Source organism: Rutilus rutilus (assembly GCF_951802725.1).
Source record: "Rutilus rutilus genome assembly, chromosome: 20".
Classification (NCBI taxonomy): Eukaryota; Metazoa; Chordata; class Actinopteri; order Cypriniformes; family Leuciscidae; genus Rutilus; species Rutilus rutilus.
This window is the reverse complement of record NC_140225.1, coordinates 7,324,585-7,345,690: the sequence shown is the minus strand read 5'-3', so window position 1 is coordinate 7,345,690 and position 21,106 is coordinate 7,324,585. Positions and strand designations below refer to the sequence as shown.

Here is a 21,106-nt window from a genome sequence, read left to right as displayed (position 1 = left end):
CAGTTTACGCTAAACATGCTTCCCTGGCCCTGGCAGGCCTATGTGTGTTTTCCTCTCTCTGCTCTCCAAAGAGGTGGTTTAAAGAAGTCAGTCTGCAGGGGGACAGGATGGACATCTCCCAGACCTGCTGCATTCGCTGACCGCTGCTTTAAGCCCCTGAACATGTGAGGAAGCAGTCAGGCTGCAGTGTTACAGCTTCAGTCGGCACCAGACATTGAACTGAGCCACACTTTATTAATCTCGTGCTGTTCTCTACTGCTAGATTTAACGCATCAGATGCTGCACTCATACAGGGTCAATGACAAACAATGCCTGAAAAATCTAGTTTTTTTGTATTCGTGTTTATACCGTACATTGTTCATGTATATTTACATTTAAATTTTCATTTAATAACTTCAAAATATGTAGTGTAAACAAATTTTTGTAAAATATTTTCCTTCCACCTAAAATACTCTTACTTATAACTTTATTGAAATTACAAATTACAAAAAAAAAAAAAAAAAAAAAATTGGATCATTTTGATCAGTTTTCTGGGTACTCAACCTGAAATAACTTTACCTTTTTTTTTAAGAAATCAAAACATTGAAAATTGTTTTCATTCAAAATTGTGTTATTTTATTATTCATATTATTATCTGAAAAAGTAAAAGTACATAAATAAAATGTGTATGAAATAATAATAGTCATCTTCTTATAATGACAGTCCTCAGTGTCTACTCTCTGTGATTTTTATTTCCTGTTTTATGGTTGTTTTCTTGTCACATGACGACATATTTGCTCCCTGCATGTTGTCTGCATCGAGTTTTTTTTGTTTTGTTTTTGTCAGGTTATAATGCTTTTCGATATTAATGTGATCTCTTTCGCTGTCACTGAAGGGCTGCTGCAGCATTTAGGATGATATCACTGCGGTTGGGGCTAGTCTTATATCCTGGTGAGGTGAAGTGTACGAGAATCTCCTCAAATCAGAGCTCTGATAGTCAGAATGAGCATACAGGGATCCAGCAGCGGTACCTCCATCCTCAGGGCAACTGCAGCAGCTGGAGTGCAAAAACCCTGTCACCCCCTCAGAACAAGTACTTGCACTGGCAGAGCTGTCCGCAGAGCGAAGGGGGTGGGGGGGTGGGGTGCTGACACCGGTGTAGACGTCTGATCTGATGCGAACAGACATCTCCTCACACTTCACAGTTTGGATCACCTCAACTCGTGAGGATGGCAGGGAAAATGAGCGTCGCTCGACTACAAAAGTCCAAATTTAGATTGACTGAGTTTGTGTCCGGGCCTGCGGGCTGACACGAGCGGGCCGCCACTAACTCGTTGCGGAAGGAGAGCGCAGGACTGGAGTGACACGTCAGAGAAGGCTGGTTGCCGATCGCTCGTTCGTTGTGGGGGAAGGAGAGGAGAGGAAGAGGGGAGGAGCGGCTACTTTGAAGCGACGGGAGAAGGAAAGTGTCAGATTTGGTTAGGATCCAGACTGGTGTTGGAATATGCTTGGCACTAATATGGCACCAGTATCTCTGTCCTCATCTCTGTTCACTGTCAGTACGTGCGATTCCGGGGCCCGTCTCTCTCCGGCTCTGACAGTGTCTTTTCGGATTATGTTAGTGGCGCGCTCGGAGCGCTGCCGCAGCTTGCCCATCACTCACACGCTTTGTTTGAAGCCTGCCCTTTTTTGTCATTAATGCACTTGATGTCTATTTAAAAACGGCGGCAAGCGCGGTATCTGTTTTCCTGTCAGGAGATCATTGACAGCATTAATGCCACTTGTCCTTGCCTCATTTACTAAAGCGCTGACACCTAGCTGCAGTCTGCCACATCCATCAAGCGGCTCTATTTCTCTCTCTCTTTCTCTTGCCAGCATGTCAGAATGATCCTGTCTTTAACACACTCAGACTGGGCTGTCTCGACACATCACCTATAGGCCTCACAGTCAACTAGCATTTTCAGCAAAGCAAAAAGATGTAAACAATACAAACGCTGCGGTCTTGTTCCTAACACTGGCATATGGTTTGCCAAGACATATATTGTTGATGTATGAGATAAGGGAACGGACGCTCGCACGCTCGATGAGTTGTGACCCGTCTCAATCCTTAGAAGGAGAAAGTATGTGGTGTGGCCAGATTAATCTTTGCTAATTTTCCATTAATCACTGCTTGATGATGAGTTTTGTTTTGAGCAACACCTCTAACATCCTGTCTAGCAACATCTTCAGGGATAGAAGATCCCAGAAACCACCTTAGCAACTGTCAAGCAAGGTCCTAGCAATCATCTAACAACACAGGGGCCATCCAGACATCTTTAGCAATGCCCTAGCAACCAACCATAAATCCTTAGCAATGTCCTAAAGTTGCTTGGACGTTGCTAAGGATTTATGGTTAGTTGCTTGGGCATTGCGGTCAAACACTGTAGCGACAAGTTTGGCATGGTCAGGCATCACAGCCATTTCATTATGAATGACCGTGTGTGTGTGTGTGTGTGTGTGTAAAAGTTTTTTTTTTTTAAATGTAAAAATACAGAAAGTTTTGTGTGATGGGTAGGGTTAGCGTAAGGGGATAGAATATACCGTTTGTACAGTATAAAAACCATTACGTCTATGGAGAGTCCCCACAAAGATAGTGAACCAGTGTGTGTGTGTGTGTCATAGTGTTCATTTGTTTTAATGAATGAATGAATGGACTTCTAAAGGATCTACAGGAGTGAGTGGTAGGTTCACTACGGTAGCCCTGAACCGCACCGTAAAAATAAAATAAAAATCATAAGAGAATAAAGGAGAATAAACTAAATATTTCGAGATTAAAGTCGAAACATTCCGAGAAGAAAGTCGTAGCAATTTCGAGATTAAAGTCAAAATTACAAACGTAGCCTAACTGACGTAACGTGAAAGACTACTGCAGTCCTGCGCCAGCCGCCAGTGTAGTATCAGTTGAACAGGGGGTTGAAAACTTTCACTGTCCATCAGGTTGGCTTAGTACTACTATAACTCTTTTAGTCAACGTTTACACATTTGGGTAAAACCGGGAAAAACCACATTGCACTATCATTACCATAAAGTTTAGACCAGGATTGTGGTACCTCAAGTCTTCGTCTGTAGGTCGCCATCTGGGTCGAGAACACTAAACAGTAACCGTACTGTCTACCTCTTCACTGTAAATCCTTTCTGGATACATTTTAAGTGCATCATTCTGTATCCAATCATTTGGCCGGATCCCATGATTTCATCAGATATAAAGCTCGCTATCTCCATCCAGTCTGAAAAGTGTTTTCGCCTGTAAAGTCTATTCCGGCGCAGGATATTTTGTAACGTCCTAAGACAAATTGTAATGCCATGTTGGCATTAACACTTGTAGAATTTCCTTTTGTTGAAAGCCCAGATAAAAGTAAGAAGCTACTATAAAATTTAGATCCATGTCCGAGGCAGTTCGACTTCACAAGCGCATTTATTTACTTAAAAAAAAGAAGAAAAAAGAACTTCTATGGAAGACGTAATTTTAGATGTTTTTTTTTTTTTTTTTTTGCGGTTTAGGGCTTCCGTAGTTCACACAGTGTATCATATTAAAAATAGTCATCTGTGTTAAACATCTGCGTTCTTGCCTTGTAGGAGTGTTAATGCTCCTTTATGGGCCTGTCACAGTGTCTCTCTCACACACCTTCAGAGTGCCTGGACAATGTATGATGGACAATGAATGAAGCAAATGGTCATGTTATCAAAATTGGATCAGTACAGTGAGCTCACTGTTGATCTACACCGTTACAGTTTCATATCTCTCTCTCTCTCTCTCTCTCTCTCTCTCTCTCTCTCTCTCTCTCTCTCTCTCTCTCTCTCTCTCTCTCTCTCTCTCTCTCTCTCTCTCTCTCTCTCTCTCTCTCTCTCTCTCTCTCTCTCTCTCTCTCTCTCTCTCTCTCTCTCTCTCTGAAGAAAGCAATCTCTTGGCTTGTTATTGTCTAGACAATGCCCTCAGGCTAAATGTTGTCTCTCTGGTGTTCTCAGACTTTAGACGGATGCACTGTCTCCCTCGACACACCTTTCATGCCAGAAATTTGAGTGAGAAATGACATATTCTGGAGACAGATTCTGGGTTTTATATTTGCAGTAGTGTGTGTACTTTACTGACAAACGTTTTCTGATGGATAAATGGTAACAGAGAACTGTAACATATTTTTGGTTCACAGATTCATAAGCATAATACACATGCTTTTCAAAAGTATTGATTTGTGTCTAAATAATAAAAAATCACTTAATTGCTGATCTGCTTGTATTATGTCGGCTTGAAATGCAAATGTTCATTGTTGTCTATCTATCTATCTATATGTCTGTCTGTCTGCCTATCTGTCTGTCTGTCTGTCTGTCAACGGACAGATGTATGTCAATTAAATATAAAACGCTAAAAATACTCCAATAAAATAAACAACTAGCAGAAGTGTATTGATGACCAGAATTTGAAGCTTAGCATATGTGTCATGAACTGCTCGGAGACGCAAGGGCTGCAGTAGTTTATTAAAGGGTAATCCAAACATGTAATCCAAAACAGGCAAAAGTTCAAAACACATGCAAACAATCCAAGGCAGGAACTGGATTGAAGGCAGGACTGCAAAAACAGGCAACAGTGGTAAAAGCCGATGCGCTCCGATGTGGTGTTCAAGATGGTGTGGATTTAATGTGCATTTAGTGCACTATGCTTTGGCATTTTTTAGACATGAGATAGTCTTGCGCACTTACTTCCTGTCGCGTGCACACGCTCACAAGTGGCCAAGACCGCAAGTGTGGGTATTTGGAAAGGCCCTCAGACTGGTAACCCGAAGGTTGCAGGTTCAATTCTCAATACCGGCAGGAAATGACTGAGGTGCAGTTGAGCAAGGCACCTAACCCCCAATCGCTCCCCGGGTGCCACAAAATGGCTGCCCACTGCTCCAGGGGGGTGTTTATGGTTTGCGGTGTGTGTTCACTACTCTCTACTAATAATGTGTGCACTAACTTGGACGGGTTAAATGCAGATTCAGAGTATAGGTTACCATACTTGGCATTCACATGTCACTTTCATAAGAAAAGTAGGAGATGGAGAGGGATGGAGGGAAACGATGGAGACGGTTATACTGCTTTGTTTACTGTTTTGTGTCACTCTTTCTTGGATTACTGCACAGTACATCACAACTGTGCATTGCCACTTAGTGGACTCTTCGGTCTCAACATACATCTTGGGCATGCGCTGTTGTACACCTTTTATTTGCCTTGTTGAAGTCTGCGCGGTGTGTGTAGATGTCTGCGGACTCTCCTGATATCCAACATTACGTCCAAGTATACTTCAGTCTTAATGAAACATTTATCATGTGATGTAAGTCCTTCATAATCAGTTATCATTCAGTTAGAAGGTATATTTAAATATCAACCTGATAGTTATGTGCATTTCTGTGCTAATAAAATGTAACAGTCCAAACAGGACACGAGGACATCATCTCATAGGTACACCGCAGAATTCACATAGAGTTGTTTTGACATTGACGTTGTTGTTAAATGTCATTTTGACATGCTCTTCTCTCTCACTTTCAGGAGTTTTCACCAAGTGCCGTTATGTCTACTACGGGAAGCACTCAGAGGGCAATCGATTCATCCGCAATGACCAGCTTTGACTGACAGACGGGTCAGTGGATAGACACGCGAGGGGGCTTTACAAAGATATCCTGCGCATATTATTATAAATATACATGTTGCCACACACATTTTAAGCAGCCAAACACAGCCCTCTAGTGCCGTCTGCTGAGTGTGCCTTCCCTGCCACCTCCCATCGCTCTCGCTCCGTCTGAGCAGTGCCATCCAGATTGACATGATTGCCTTTAAGCAGCCCCGCTATGCCGCGGTGACAGACACACACGCGGCTGAGTGCTCGTCCTGACAGCCGCGGCTCTATGATGGATTGCCTGGTCCAACTGCTGCTCTCCCCAGGTCAAAGGTCCCACCTGAGGCTTCAGGCTGCCCACACGGAAGCCCAGGATGAGCTCCTCTCAAAGTCAAAGCTAAAGTTAAAGAGAAACATCGGGGAGAAAGTGTCTCTTTTGTTGATGTTTTACACGTTATCTGTTATTAAAAGTAAAGCTTATTACATGGTTTTGTAACCATGTCATTTTCTGTCCCTTACTGTAGGCGTAATGTCAGTTTTGAGTCATTGGATTCTTTTGTTCCCCCAAAAAAGTAAAAAAAAAAAAAAAAAAAAGGCTAATGAATTTTAAGACAAACACAACATTTAATTTTGTTTGCATTTATTTGCCTTTTTTAAGCTTAAAAAATAAAAGGCATGATCGAGGGTTTAATAACATATTTTCCTGTTTTTTTTTTAAATATATATATATATATATATATATATTTTTTTTTTGTTTGTTTCAAAGATGTGTGTGTATTCTCTGTATATATACACAAGGCTTTGGGTCATATATAAATCTATGTTATGTGTTAATGATCCAAAGCTCTATTGAATGTTTCCAGCATGAGTCCTATCAGAAACTCAGCTGAGGCCCTGCCAGACTCTTGACTCTGTGGCATGTGTATGTTTGCGTGTTTGTGAGGTGCATGTGCATGTCGTGTGTGAAGTTTGTGTGTTGCGGGGGCAGTTGTTGCAGAGCCGGAGCCTGGAGGAGCTGTGAAAGAAAGAGGTAATGAGCTTTGCTTTATTTCATTCTTTCTCTGGAGGGAGAGAGCAAAGAAAGACAGCAGCTCTGGCAGTGGAAATGGAGGAGGTGGATGTATGTATGTGTGAGGGGGGAGTCAAGAACTTTCTCCAGTCTTTTTGATTGTTTCCTCGTGCAGTTTTTGGGCATACTCACGTTATTTTAACGATTTCTTTTTTTCTTTTTTTTTATCAATTAAAAAAATCCATAATGGCCTTTGTTGTGTTTGGCAACAGAATTGACTAGCAGTGGGCAAATATTTGAAATATCAACTCCTTTAGGTGCAGTGAGGATGATAAATGTTTTATGTTCGTCCAATTTATTTTGCTGCCTCTTGTGTCACACTCTTTCTTTCTTTCTTTCTTTCTTTCTTTCTTGAATATTACATTCCACATTTCAAGCTCAGTTCTTGCGCTGAAGTTTGTATACAGTAAAACTATCCAAAGATCCTGCAAACAAAAGTTAAGTTTATATTTAATCAAGTGTTTACTGTGGAAATGCAAAAGATTAGCAGTTACTTGTTTTAAAGATGTGATTTAAAATCAATATTATTGATGTGAGATTTGAGATTAGTTTGATTGTTGTATAGATCCTCTTTTTATGTCAAACAATGTCCCTCAGTATGACATGCTACACCATCTAAAACTACTGGAACATTGTATGATTACAAAAAAATTATTATACATATTGTTTTTATGACTTCATATTGATTCAACAGACTATGTAGTAGTAATTTTGAAAAAGTATTTTGCTTACTGCAAGACTATTTAAGTGAACTGCAAAAAAAAATGAAAAAATTTAAACTACGCATATATATAATTCTATAGTCTTACTGTGTGTACTGGAAATATTGTATTGTATGTAATATAGGATGATGGAAAATGAAGCTACTTTTTGTTTACCTTTTTGATTAAAGATTCCTGTTAATCCACTGTCTTTAGCAATAAATAAATTGTCTGGGGGAAAATCTAGTGTTCTTTCAATTATTATATTTTATAATATTATATACGTGTATATTATTATTAGTTCTAAATGACTGAATCTTATTGTTGTTTCATCTTTGTTTTTCTTGTAAGCATTCATTATTAATGTCATAATTTTGCCTGGCACCATCTTGCTTAATTGCCGTGTGTTAAACGGCCTCCCAAGTATGCCATCCAAATTAGCCTGGCAAATGAGAGACGTGGTTTTAGATGTGAAAGAAAGCATGTGTACCCGGAGCAGCGCTCGGCAATGTGAAGCACACAGGGAAAGGTCAAAGATAGCCCAGTGAAATGATTTCGTGTGCACTGGCTGTGTGGGTTTGACTGTGGGTCACAGGTTGAGTGTGTCTGTGCCTTACGCACATGTCGGTCCAAGTGTGTGCGTTCTGTGTCTGAGAGGGACACGATGCAATGGGAATATTCTACTAAATGTGTGTGTGTGTGTTTATACAGTACATTTGTGTCTTCGGCCCTATGAGACTATGCTTGTGCGTCGCTCCTGTCGTACTGCTGGAGAGCATGGTCACTAGTGCGGGCGTTTCTAAATGACAAGGTTTATTTGTCGGTGTTGTGATATGTTTTGAGAAAAGTGGCACTGACAGCTGGTGGAGGCAGCAAGAAGGAGCCACAACAAGTCCCCCCCCCCCACCACCACCACCACATAAAATGTCATCTCTTCCCCGGCTGGCTCACCCAACCATCCCCATGAAAAGAACAGACATTTAAAACTTTGTGACATGTGTCAGAGACGCTGCCATTGAGCCACTGCCGCTGATGTAGCCAGAATTGACAGCACCCGAGCCGCTGGAGCTGGCTTGGGGACATACCGAGTTTGGTGAGTGTCAGTTCCCATCCTCGTCAGGGCCTCATCTCAAGCAGCTCCGCAAATATAAACAGCATTAGAAGGCGGGCGGAAGTGCAGCGGCAAGACATATGCTGACACACACACACACGTGTTCGAGAGAGAGAGAGGAAAGGCGCACGGCGGGGACTAATTAAGGCGTGAGAAGTCGAGAGCAACCTGTAGGCTCTGACCTGGGACTCCCTTCAGGCAGGGCTTCAGGAAACACTCCTCGGTAGGACGCCCGAAGGAAAGGGTGGGACCTAAATCAGCATCAACTGAAGGAAAAGATCATCTCAGTTTCACATGATATTTACAATGGTTTACAATTTTTGAAACTGTGCACGCTATTGACACATGCTTGTATTCATAGTAATAACATAGTAATAACAGGTACATTTAGATTCTAGCTGTATCTTGATTTAAGGAATACAGTAAACCAGTTAAACGAAACATTGTTTTCATCAATGCCGTAAGATATGTGACACCACTATCTGTTTGTCAACCAATGGAAGATGGGAGGAGTGTTCTGGAAAGCTGTTTGAAAACGATCATTCTCTGATATGAATGGCTCAGAAATGACATTTAACAGCAATCACAATAGTAACGAGAAAAGAGGCAATGATTGGGCAGCATGTATGTAGTTCCCTGAGTTTCATCAAAAAGCCCAGGGCTGTATCAGAGCAGCACACCACTACTATCCAACAGTCAGCACGGATGCCCGTCAAAGCTGCGCGGGAAATCATCTGTAGTCATCAGTTATTAGGCTACTCTCTCAGAATGACTGACGTCGGTGAATGCAAATGAGAATGCGTCCAGCGCGCATATATCAGTGATTGACAGCTGTGCGCTGATAGCGTATGCCAACCGAATGAGTGAGAGGTGAGACGGGGAGCAGATCGCTCTCCAAAAGCTCACGGCTCCATCTTTTACGACAGACACGAGGAGATATTAGCCCGGGCAGACGGGAGAGGGAAAAGGGCAGGCGGGGAGAGAAAGAGCTTTATTTCCGGCGCGGTTTCAGATGAGTAGCATTTGTCATGGAAGGGGAAGATGGTGTAATTAGCTTGTCAGTCTGCTTTAGGCTGAGCTTGCCAGCGCCGGTAAGAAAGATGGACGAACTGCCACGCGAGTTGACAGGCAGTCGATAATGTGGCAATTAATGTCATAAATAATTCCTCTACCAATTATATTCGAATGGACCCTGCGCTTTAAAAAGAGAATGGTGTTCCCTTATCATTTCCTCTATCGGCAAGCGCATCACCATCATTTCCAACATAATTATTTCTCTTTAAACATCTCAAGAGAGGATGACCCGTACTTTCAAGTGTAGAAAAAAATACTTTTTTTTTATTTATTATTAAATTCTGAACACTATTAGAATTGTGTGTGTGTGTTTTGTAAATGTCATGGTCGGGTCCTAGACAAGATTACACGCTAATGTAATTTCAAAATATGGAGGGCATTAGATAAATCAATTTGGCTTATGTTAAAGGTTGCCAAAGCCTTACTAACATGCAGCGTATTGATCCAACACCACCTTCTACTGTGGGAAAATGCTGGTCCACCTGATCTCTGAAGTCAAAGCAAATGTTTCCCAGAATACATAAATTACTGCAAAAAAACTACACATGCCAAACATCCCCTCAAAGGGAATGATATTCAAATATTTACATCAATCATGCAATCACAATCGGTCATGTTTCCAGATGACAGGCTATTTAATATTTGTCTATATTTTGTCTTGTGCATGTTAAATGACAGATATACTGTATGGCTGATTAACAGTGGAATTCATGGAAGTCCATCAACACTATTACTGTCCTAGTGAGCACATAATAAATGGTTATGGCTTCCACTTTCTCACTGTATCAGTGGCTTTGTGATTATTAATTGTCTGTCTGAGACGAATCAAATGGTGGTGGGGCTGTTGTAAACGGCTTCCCATCCGTTGTTGTTAAACCACTCTTGAAATGAATGACCAAATAAAAGGAGCTCAACTCATGCAAAGCGTCAGTAATGTTGTGTAAAACCCTGTTAACTACGTCAGATGGATCTTGGGTCTGGGAAAGATGGCCGCAGCTGTAATATATATCCCGGGCCGTGATGGCTCAAGGTCACATCAGCCGCCTCTACATAATGCATGAACCCCCTCCTTCCTCAGTCAGTGTCCAATCACTCAGACCCAACCTTGGGATGAAAATTTTACTAAGTAAATCAGTGAACATGCTGGCATTTCTATTAACCTCCAATGTGCAACCGACAGCAAGATGAATAATGCTAAATAATAACATGTGGCTGTAAATCAGCTTTACAGCTTGAAGGTGAGCTAAAACTGCACTGTATACTATGTGCCGCTGGCCATTATTTGCAGTGCTCTAAAGCTATAGGCCTTGCTCGGGTACAGCGAATGATCGTACGAAGCTAGTCGCATGCTAAATGAAGCTGTTCTGCTGGACGGAAGAATTTAATATCTCGAAGCCATATCAACAATGCCCACGCCTTTTGCAAAGCATGTCGCACTGATTTTAATATCCGCCACGGTGGGAAAAATGACTTAAATGCAATGATATTTGTTAAAGGTGCTCTAAGCGATGTCACACGTTTTTTAGGCTGAAACATTTTTTGTGACATTCAGCAAACATCTCCTCACTATCCGCCAGCTGCCTGTCCCCTGAACACACTGTAAAAAAGCGCGGTCTCTGTAGACAGCCCAGGCTCCACAAACGGCAACAAAAACAAAACGAAACATAACAAACAGTGTTCCAGCCAATCACCGACAAGAATGATTTGGCGGGGGTGTGTGAAGGAGAGAGAAGCATGAAGAGGGAAGTTAGCTAGAGGAGAGATGTCCTAGACAACGACTAACATTAGAATTATATTCTCTTAAATTTTGATATGGCCGACACACGACCAAAGAAACAACGTTCTGATGAACAAATAGCAAAGAAGAGGGAAAAGGAGAAGGAACGCGTGAAGTCCCGAATTTACATCGGAAAAGCCTTCGAAAGGTGGCGAGAACTCCACTGGCAGAAGGGCTTCCAATCCGACATTCAGGTGGCTCTGTTTTTGCTGGACAGGTGGATAAATCCAGTCTGGCGTTCATGACTGTTTCAGGAAGCACGGAAGAGGGGGAGGGGACGGGATGAGGAGGAGGGAGGGTAGAGCTAGCCTCCGTTTTGTTTGACAAAACTTCGAACGTCAACAAGAACTGACGACACCCAACATCGCAGAGCACCTTTAAATATAATGGTATCTGGTAATTCATGGTTATTTAACGCTTAAATAAATAACGTTTAAATAACGCATTCTGATTTGGATTGAGTTTGCTATTAATTTGTACTTATAACTTTTGACAACGTAAAGGATGTACTGTAAGGGCGAGACGCCATTTATTTTGTATATTCACTTTTTTCACTCTGTTTTTGATTTAGGGGGGTATAGGGAAGTTGAGTTGTCTTATGTTCTTTACTTTTCTTTCAGGTAATTTAGAGGTTAACAAAAAGTTAGTTTTGTTTGTTATTTTGGCCTTGTCTTTCCCTGAAGTTAACTCTTTCCCCGCCATTGACATCATTTTCCGGCTTTCCGTGTTTGCACTCTTATAATGGTAGGGGGTGCTATTACACATCTTCTGAAAGAGTAGAGAATCTCCAGATCAAAACACAAACAAAAAAGGAGCAGAAACAAGCGATAAAAGCATTGCTTATGCATGTTGTAGTCGTTGTATGTGCATAATGCATGTTCAGATATTCATATAACAAAATATTATGGGGGCCATGTAATTTTTGTGAAAATGTAAAAAAATGCTGGTAGTGGCTGGCAACAAAAAACCGCTGGCGGGGAAAAAGTAAAAAAAAATGGGAATTTATCTCACTGGGACTTGAGACTCTTCCTTTTCCTGTTATGACTAAAGGTTTGATTTAACAGTTGATAAGAGGTTTCATATCATGTATATTTTCAATGATAGACAAAATCTATGTTGTACTTCAACCTTTGTCTTAATTCCTCAGGCCTATTGGTTTACCCTTTGTTAAAGCCTTTTTTTTTTTTAGGCCTAAAGCTGTTATTTTATATGCTTGACTTGAAAATCAAAGCATTCATAAGACGGTGGTGGAAATATTGGCATTTTCTTACATTTTCATAGCAGGACTAGGAGGGAAGATTACTCAAAACCAGCGATGTGCATGATTTGCCCTATCCACCAGATTTTCACACAGTCTAGATTTATTTTAGGTGTGTAATGTAATGTTCATGAAATTATCTACTCAAAAAAAATAAAAATAGTAATTAACGTTGTTGATTATATTATATGAAAGGAAAAATCTGTAGAGTGTGAAACATCTATATATATATTAGCTATATTAGCTGGTGAAGGATGCAATTGTAAAGCATAATCTTGGAGAATTTAGGGTAACCTTTAGGATAAAGTGTTTTAGTTTTTCTTATATATTTTTTTTTTCTACAAGTAATTTGTCTAAAAGACTTTGACATTTCCCAAAATATCCTTTTATATAATATCATTTCAAGTTATCTTTTGTTCCACGAAAAAAAATAAATGATGACAGTGTTCATTAAAAAAAAAAAAAATCTTAATCTTTTTTTTTTTTTTTTTTTTTACAACATTTTTACGTTTTTGTGGGGCAGCTAATAGTGTAGAAAAAGTAAGGCAAGACATATGGACATGGAGACAGCTCAAAGTCATCCCATCTGTCAACACTGTAAAGGTGAACTGACTTTAATTTTATGGTAGAGAAATTTTGATGTTCACAATACAGACTTTCATTTTATTTATTTTTACTCATGTTTAACTACTTATGACATGATATTTCCTCTCGTTTATCTTCATGCATGCAGTGACAATTAATATTGTTGTAAATATCACACGTTACAGGGTGAAGCTGCAGAGAGAAATCAAGGTAATGGATTTCTATCCATGCTGAAGTGTGTGTGTTTGTGTTTTCTCAATAACATATTATTAATGACACAGCGCTGGTAGGGAGAGAATTGGAAGCACACACACGGCTTACACATTTTCTCTTCAGATTGTGTTCAGGAAAGCTTGCTCTACAAGACAATTACATTACTCCCTGTGGATTTGTTTTCTCGCTGCTGTTTCACATGTAGACAGGCAGACTAATGCATGTGGAGAAAGAGCTTGATTGACCATTGCCAACAAACATTTGTTGAGAGGAGAGGCGATTTTTGATGTCATGTTAAATTAGTCATGATTTTCCTCTCAGTCTTCATGCTGAGAGAAATCTTGTAATATTAGCAAATGATAGGCCAGGCGTGTATAAATAACGGCATGGCTTTATTTATACCCATCATCAACATTATTTTGTTTTGAGCATAATAACTTCTGAGTGTAATTTCATGTGAAAACTCTTAAGCATGTGGATGTTTGGCCATGACCTGCAACATGTTGTTTTATTAGTTCCATTGACAGGTAAATCCCAAATAATGCCATTTTCATCTCATACTGAATCAGTGTTAAAACATTATATTATAAAATAATATTTGTGTTGTTGTTGTTTTCTAGCCTTCCCATTTTTGTATTGTCATATGTATACATTCGTGACAAATTAATCTATTGAAGTAATTAAAAATTATTATGTCAACTAAAAATTCCGTCTATTTATACAAATGTAGATTAGATTGCTGTCCTGTTTTGTTCCAGTTCATTTTATATGGTCCAGTGGTGAGATGACAACAGGATTTGTATTCTACAATTATTTCATTTAAAGGCAGGATAGGCGATTTGTTATGCTGGTTGAAAGTCTCTTCACATCCTGAAAGCAATCACTAAGTGGTCTAAATATATATGGATATATCGTCTGTGGGAGGCGTAGGACCATAAAATGTTCGTCCAAACATTGAATTCAATCCGAATGCCTGCCGATGTCTGCCTGTCAACATATTTCCATACCTCCGCGCAGACATCACACATCAGTGCTTTTCATGCTATGTAGAGTTAGACAGACGTCAGTCACTGAACACCGCAAATGGAAAGATGTTATATTTTATATATTTTATATTTTTATATTATAGCGGTTCGTGACTCAAATTTATGTGTTTCAATGGCAACACTATCAACTGCGAAATGAACCTGCAGCAGTCACGCGGTACATTTAGAGCTCTTTAAGTTGTTTACGTTCATTATTATTGTAATGTTATGTGCTTTGAGACATGAGGTAGTTTAACACCGTCTCTCGTGATGCTTTTGTTTGCTCCCTGCTGTACGCGTTCATGTGTTTTGAAGGAGGCATGGCTTTGGAGGCGCTCTAAAGGGAGGGTGGGATCTTATGCTTTTCAAAGCTAGCTCGCTGTTGCAGCCTCTCCGAAAATTGCCAACCCTACCTTTAAAAATTAGTATGTCATTTAATATGAGGTCATATTTATTTATGCTTATTAATTGTAAAATAAGGACCAAAATACTGTTTAAAATGTAATACTTTTGGAAAGTTGACGTGTTATGCTTTGTGCCAATGACCCATTTTTAAGAACAGACTGGTAAAATATACCACTTCAGCTGAACATGTGTGCCTGAAGTGAAATAATTGTTCTTCGAGACTTCTTTTTCAATAATCCGGGAGATCATTGACTTTTGTGTACATGCTCAATCTCAGTCTTCTTGTCTGATAAAAAGTAAATCAAGATTAGTGAGTATAAGTGCGCTCTATTAACACTAAGCAATTAGGCAGCTCCCAAGCGAGAGAGCTTAATGCCGTGCGATTTCAGCTATCTGATCGCACACATTTGCACAGACCACCAGTCGACTCCACCAGCTCAGCATTGCAGTAACCAGCAGGGCACAGGGGGATGAATCCCAGCTGACAAAATGGATAAGTCAATTGGATGAGGCTTACACAAATCTCACCACAGGGCCAGGGAGAGACGCACGCTAAAACAAATTAAAAGAGCGAACCGAGAGCATATTTTATGCTAGCGATTTATGATGTAGAGGATCCTCCCCTCTCTCCTGTTCCCTTAATGATAAATCATCATCTTCCAGAAGAATGGATGGAGAAGGAAATCAAAATGTCAGTAAGAGAAAGCAAAAATGGCAAATGCGCCGTGCTTTTGTTGTTCCTCTTAAATTCTGTTAATCGCCTCAGGTAAAGATTAACTGCTGCTGCCAATTTAATTCAGCTTCAAATAATGCAACAAGGTCACTGTTTTCCTTTCGCTCTTTTCTCTCTCTCTCTCTCTCTCTCTCTCTCTCTCTCTCTCTCTAGTGCAGGATTGAGTTGTCATGTAGCTCTAATAGGCAGCACAGGGAATCATTAGTCCGGCTCAGCTCTCTGACTGATGGGCATTTCACTCCAATCATCTGGCCGTGCTCAGACGGCGCGGCACTATTGACACGGTGTCAGAGCTGAGAGAGGATGGCTTAATCAGCCGGGACACTCTCAGCATTGATTTGACAAGCTGCCGTAATGACCTTCTTGTTTTTGTAAAGGATCACTGTTTATCTGAGTTGGCACTGATGCACTGAGCATGCTGCATCGTCATGGAAACTATTATCATGGCCAAGCTGGGGCCTTGGAGGGCTCCTAAAGATGATGTCGAATGTGACTCGAGGGGGGTCGCCGTGGATGGGGGTGTGTTGCCACGGTGATAGCTACTCCTCCTTCTGACTGCTGTCTGTCCGAGACACGCGAAGGACTCCTGGAGAGACGGCGTTTTGAGTCAATATCCGATCCGAGGGGTGACTTTGACGAATAATAGTAGGATTCTCGCTAGAAGGAAAAAAATTGTCATGTTGAAAACAAACCCCATCAAGTGTGCAACACATTGATTGTTAAGTGTTCAATATTAGAAATTTCTCACTTTCATTTACTCCACTGACAATCCACCCAGAAAATTGTTTTTGATTTTAGCACCTATTGATTTGCTAAATGGCCCATAATGGCCACTCGAACGTATTCATGTGGGAAAATACCCACCTACGCCCGACCTCGTCGGCTTTGATTGTTGAAGCCTCAGCCCTGATGAGACGAAACTCCGACCACCTCTCTGCATTTCAATAACGTGTGCGTTATGCTTTAATTCATAATAAGCAGCCTTACGGCGGCACCCGAGATGTTCTTATGAGTATATTTGGGGAAGGATCCAGGGATGAGGACGCTGTCAGGAGGATGAGTGTAATCAGCCCATCCGCCCTCCACCCCTCCGCCTCCTTCCCAATCTCCCCCCACAGCCCATGTGTCAGACAGTAAATATTACTGGCGTACTGACAGGCCTGGAGCCGTGACTCACCGTGTAAAATCGTTAATAAGCAGCATGATGGGGCCACTACATCCCAAGGTGAGATTGTAGGGGGCTGTTTTCATCCACAATTATCCAAAGGACAGCATGAAGTGTCCATGGCGGGATGATTTGTGAGCTGAAAACAAGAGTGCTTTGTCTCGGCGAAGAGATGAGGGCTTGGGAGCAGGCAAGGGAGATGGAGAGAGGTCAAACGGACAGGAGTGAGTTTCTGTATTACAAATCATTGGTCCTTACTGTTGGTTTGTAATGCTTAAAAAAAAGTACAGCTGTTAATGCAGTAGGCTAGTATACAACCAGCAGCCATATCACCCTGTAGCCCAAGACTGGTTGCCCACTGAAGCTAAGCAGGGTTGAGCCTTGTCAGTATCTGGATGGGAGACCTCCTGAGAAAACCAGGTTGCTGCTGGAAGAGGTGTTAGTGAGGCCAGCAGGGGTGCTCACCCTGTGGTCTGTGTGGGTCCTAACACCCAAGTATAGTGACGGGGACACTATACTGTCAAAAGAGCACCGTCCTTCGGATGAGATGTAAAACCGAGGTCCTGACTCTCTGTGGTCATTAAAAATCCCATGGCACTTCTCGTAAAGAGTAGGGGTGTAACCCTGGTACCCTGGCAACATTCCCTCCAATGGCCCTTGCCAATCATGGCCTCCTAATAATCTCCATCCACTGAACTGGCTCTATCACTCTCTCTCCTCTCCACCTGTAGCTGGTGTGTGGTGAGCGCACTGGCGCCGTTGTACTGTGGCTACCGTCACATCATCCAAGTGGATGCTGCACACTGGTGGTGGTTGAGGAGAGACCCCGACATGATTGTAAAGCGCTTTGGGTGTACAGTAGTACATATGAAAGCGCTATATAAATGCCTCATTCATTCATTCACAACAAACCCAGGTCAGACAATTTGGACCCACTTTATACATAAGCGCAAATAACACCAAGTACTGTGTGTTTGTACCCAAGTGGGAGCTGATTATTTTATTGCCATTTATTAATACATTTTAGATAAACAAAATATGAAGTGGTTAGAAGCAGTATAGATAGCAGTATAGTTTTGGTTGTGATATGTGGCTTGTTTCTGTTTTATTGTAAGAGACTGGGAGAATAAGTCTTGCATGGTTTCGTTCAGTAAACATACTGCCAAGTTAAATGGCTGATCAATCAATTTCACTCGAATCGATCTGAATCAGTTCAGCTTGCGTGCACACACAGGGAGCCACTTTATTGTAAATCAATCATTTTGAAAACATCTCACAAAGGGGCCAGTCCATACTAACAAGCCATAAATTTAAACCTACAGGGTGCCACCCTTATCAGCCTACAAATCAGGAGCGCAGCCAACATCTGTTCTGCTTCCTCCTCTTTATTTTGGCTTGGTGGGTCGAGCTCAAATCTGTAGTTTTCAAAAGACAAGGCACGTACGATCAGACTAATGAAAGGTTTGATAACACTCATGTTTTTTTCATAATCATAGATTGAGGGGAACACGTTTTGTAACTATAAAAGTGTGTCTTGGAATTGAAATCCTCACATTCTTATGTAGGCGATGTGTGCAGTAATTAAATTGTGAGAGGGGTTATCCGTCATGGTAAGCACTTCTTTTTTTTTTTTTTTATGTTAGCAGATGTTTGGGAAAAGGTGTGTTCTCTGCATCCAGTACACCCCGTTTCCTACATCACCACATATTTTTGGACTGTAACAATTTCCATTTGTCAAAGATGGATTGCCTAATTTCGAGTGTAAATCAAGTAATGACGCAATATACCAGTCACCTGTAGAACACAAATACATCAATTTTAATTGAGAAAATACAAAAAGAAACCATGTACAATTTATGTACAAACTTTTTGTACAAGACAGTATGTTTATCAGCAGGTTATATTTGACAGAGTCAGGTAGATCAGCTTCAGCACCATCAATTTCTTCACGTCTGGTAGTCAAATCAGTCATATTCTGCTATGAGAAACTCCTTTATCCTGTAATGAATATGCCAATAATTACATGTATATATGGATGTTTTGATTATTTATTGAAGTGGAAGAAAAGACAGCAACAAAACAGTAATCCATATGCAAGTTCAGCATGTTAAGACTTAATTCCCCTCCAAGTATTTATTCTGTTACAGTGTATTTTCTTTATACAGTTTCTAAAACTTAAATCTGTCCTTTACAGTAGAATAAAATAGCCAAAATATGACAGTTGTGTATTACATAGCACATCAGTAAGGTTGCTTTATATGTTACTTTAATTAGAACACTCTTGAATACAATGACAGGTGATCGAACTAAACATTATAGTCAGTTCTACCCAGCATCCTTCAGCCATGGCTGTCCCCTTTTTTTGACTTTTACAGTATCAATAACCAAGGTGCTTGGATTTCAGCAGCTTGTATAGGCACATATGTCGTATGCCTGTTTGAATGCCACTTTTCGCTCTAGTGGGTCTTACGGCGTTCCTCCTTTGGTTTTTTCCTGCACTGCCTGGCACTGTCCTGGCATGGAGGCAAGGATGGCTTGGATGTTCTCCATGCCAGTATTAGATGCCACAATATTCATCCACTGTTACAAACCAATGACTGACTGATGCTGGTAGACAGATACATTTCATGGCACTGTAGAAACTGAGATATGTGTACACTGTAGTATCTTCACAAGATGTACAAATAAATTGCATGATACTAAAACATTGCACATTTGTTGCAGTGGAGAAGAAAATATCAGTATCACCTCATACTACAAAAGGTAACACAAGAAAATGTAAGCCAGCTTTATTTTGTAGCTTTGTCATCAGGATTGCTACCTGAGTATGTGTGTTGAAAGAAAGAAAAAGGTCTGTAAACAAACAACCAGGTTTGACTATGTGATTGTAATGGATTGAAATGCTGATGACAAAATGGAATGTTAAAACCTGATGGTTAATAATCCTCGAGAAGAAAGAGCTAGTTTGCTTTCTGCTTCCCTCAACGTGCATCTACACTTTTCTCATCAAATGAAACCTGCTGTCTTTACTGCGCCATCTGCCTTTGTAGTTTCATTACAGGAAAAGGACCTTACTAGAAGAAAACAATATTTTAAAATAATTGGACATTTAACTCCAATGGATTCCTCTTTTCTTTTTTTTTCAGGCTAGCAAGTATGTTGACAATCCAATTATACATATAGTTTACTCACATTAGTATTATTCTTTTTTTAATTCATTTATTAAGAAATCTACTTGCTACAAAGTGTAACACCAATGTAATCACAATTCAGAAAATCACTTCAGGACCAAGCCTAATTGTCCAATAGACAAACAATAAAGCTGAGATCCTTTTACTTGAGAAAATAAATGTGGACTAGAACGGGCAGAATTTATACACCAGATTTATATTCTTTTGCTCAATGGGTGGACATGTGCTAATGTCTCTTTTCTTGCATCTACAATCATATGGCTATTAGCTCACTGCTGATCTGATCAAATTACGTTCGCACAAGTGCTTCAGCATGCTCTTCTCTTTACTGAGACCTAATTTAGGTCAAACATGGCTAATATCACTATAACTCTACCCTCATTACAGAACGAGCAGAGCCCCTCCTCATGCACATCTCTGAGTTCATGTCTGTCTGAGGATCAACATCACTTTACCTGGAATTACAGAAAAGTGTCATCAGTCATTCAATGTGGGTTTTCATCTCTGTTAGCTTATGAAAATGAAAGCATATATGCTGTTTTAGTAGTAGAGCTCAAAGTCCTTCAAAGCAGCCCATGTGAGTATCAAAGAGCACTCCAGATGGAAAGCTGAAATTGTACCGTTTTGAATCGGGTTCACAGATGTTTGACGTGTCCCAGTTGATGGTATGTGATATGTTGTGTTGTCAGGGGTAAAACTGAACTGCTGTGCACTGTAGCTATTACGATATCTTTAAGATACATTTAGAAATAAAGTTCTCTGATATGTATAAAAATAAGTACAAAATGATTACGCTCATGGATAAAAAATAAGTATGTACTTATGTATAAATCTGACAGAGCACTTGAAGCAAAGTTCAAAGGTCTGTGAAGCATATGTATCAGTATACGTTCTACTTTAAAGGTACAACTTAGTTGTGTAGCCTTGATAGAAGTGAGTGACGTTCAAATGCATTCAGTCCACAGCAAGAATCATCCACAAGTTACAACTTTGACTGATAATTGAACATTATGATTGAGCTTATGCATTCGGTCTAGAGTTTAAGGCATCACAGTTGGTCACAGGGAACATCCAAGCACTTTTCAGCCCCTGTGCCAACCCTGTGTCAGGCAGTGGCTACACCCAAAGGAGGAACCAATGATGCCCACTTTTCGCAATATGTGGCATTTTCAATTGTATTTTTTTTTATTT

The 21,106-nt window shown here is 40.5% G+C and overlaps 1 protein-coding gene across 1 annotated transcript in view; it reads left to right on the top strand.

The window, feature by feature from the left end:
- Positions 1-6,295, top strand: part of lrmda (leucine rich melanocyte differentiation associated) — a 277,538-nt gene extending 271,243 nt beyond the window's left edge. The window contains exon 7 of the mRNA XM_084390781.1: positions 5,542-6,295. Within this exon, the coding sequence (XP_084246907.1) occupies positions 5,542-5,621 (80 nt within the window). The 3' untranslated portion in view covers positions 5,622-6,295. The remainder of the gene's footprint in view (positions 1-5,541) is intronic.
- Positions 6,296-21,106: the final 14,811 nt, after the last annotated feature.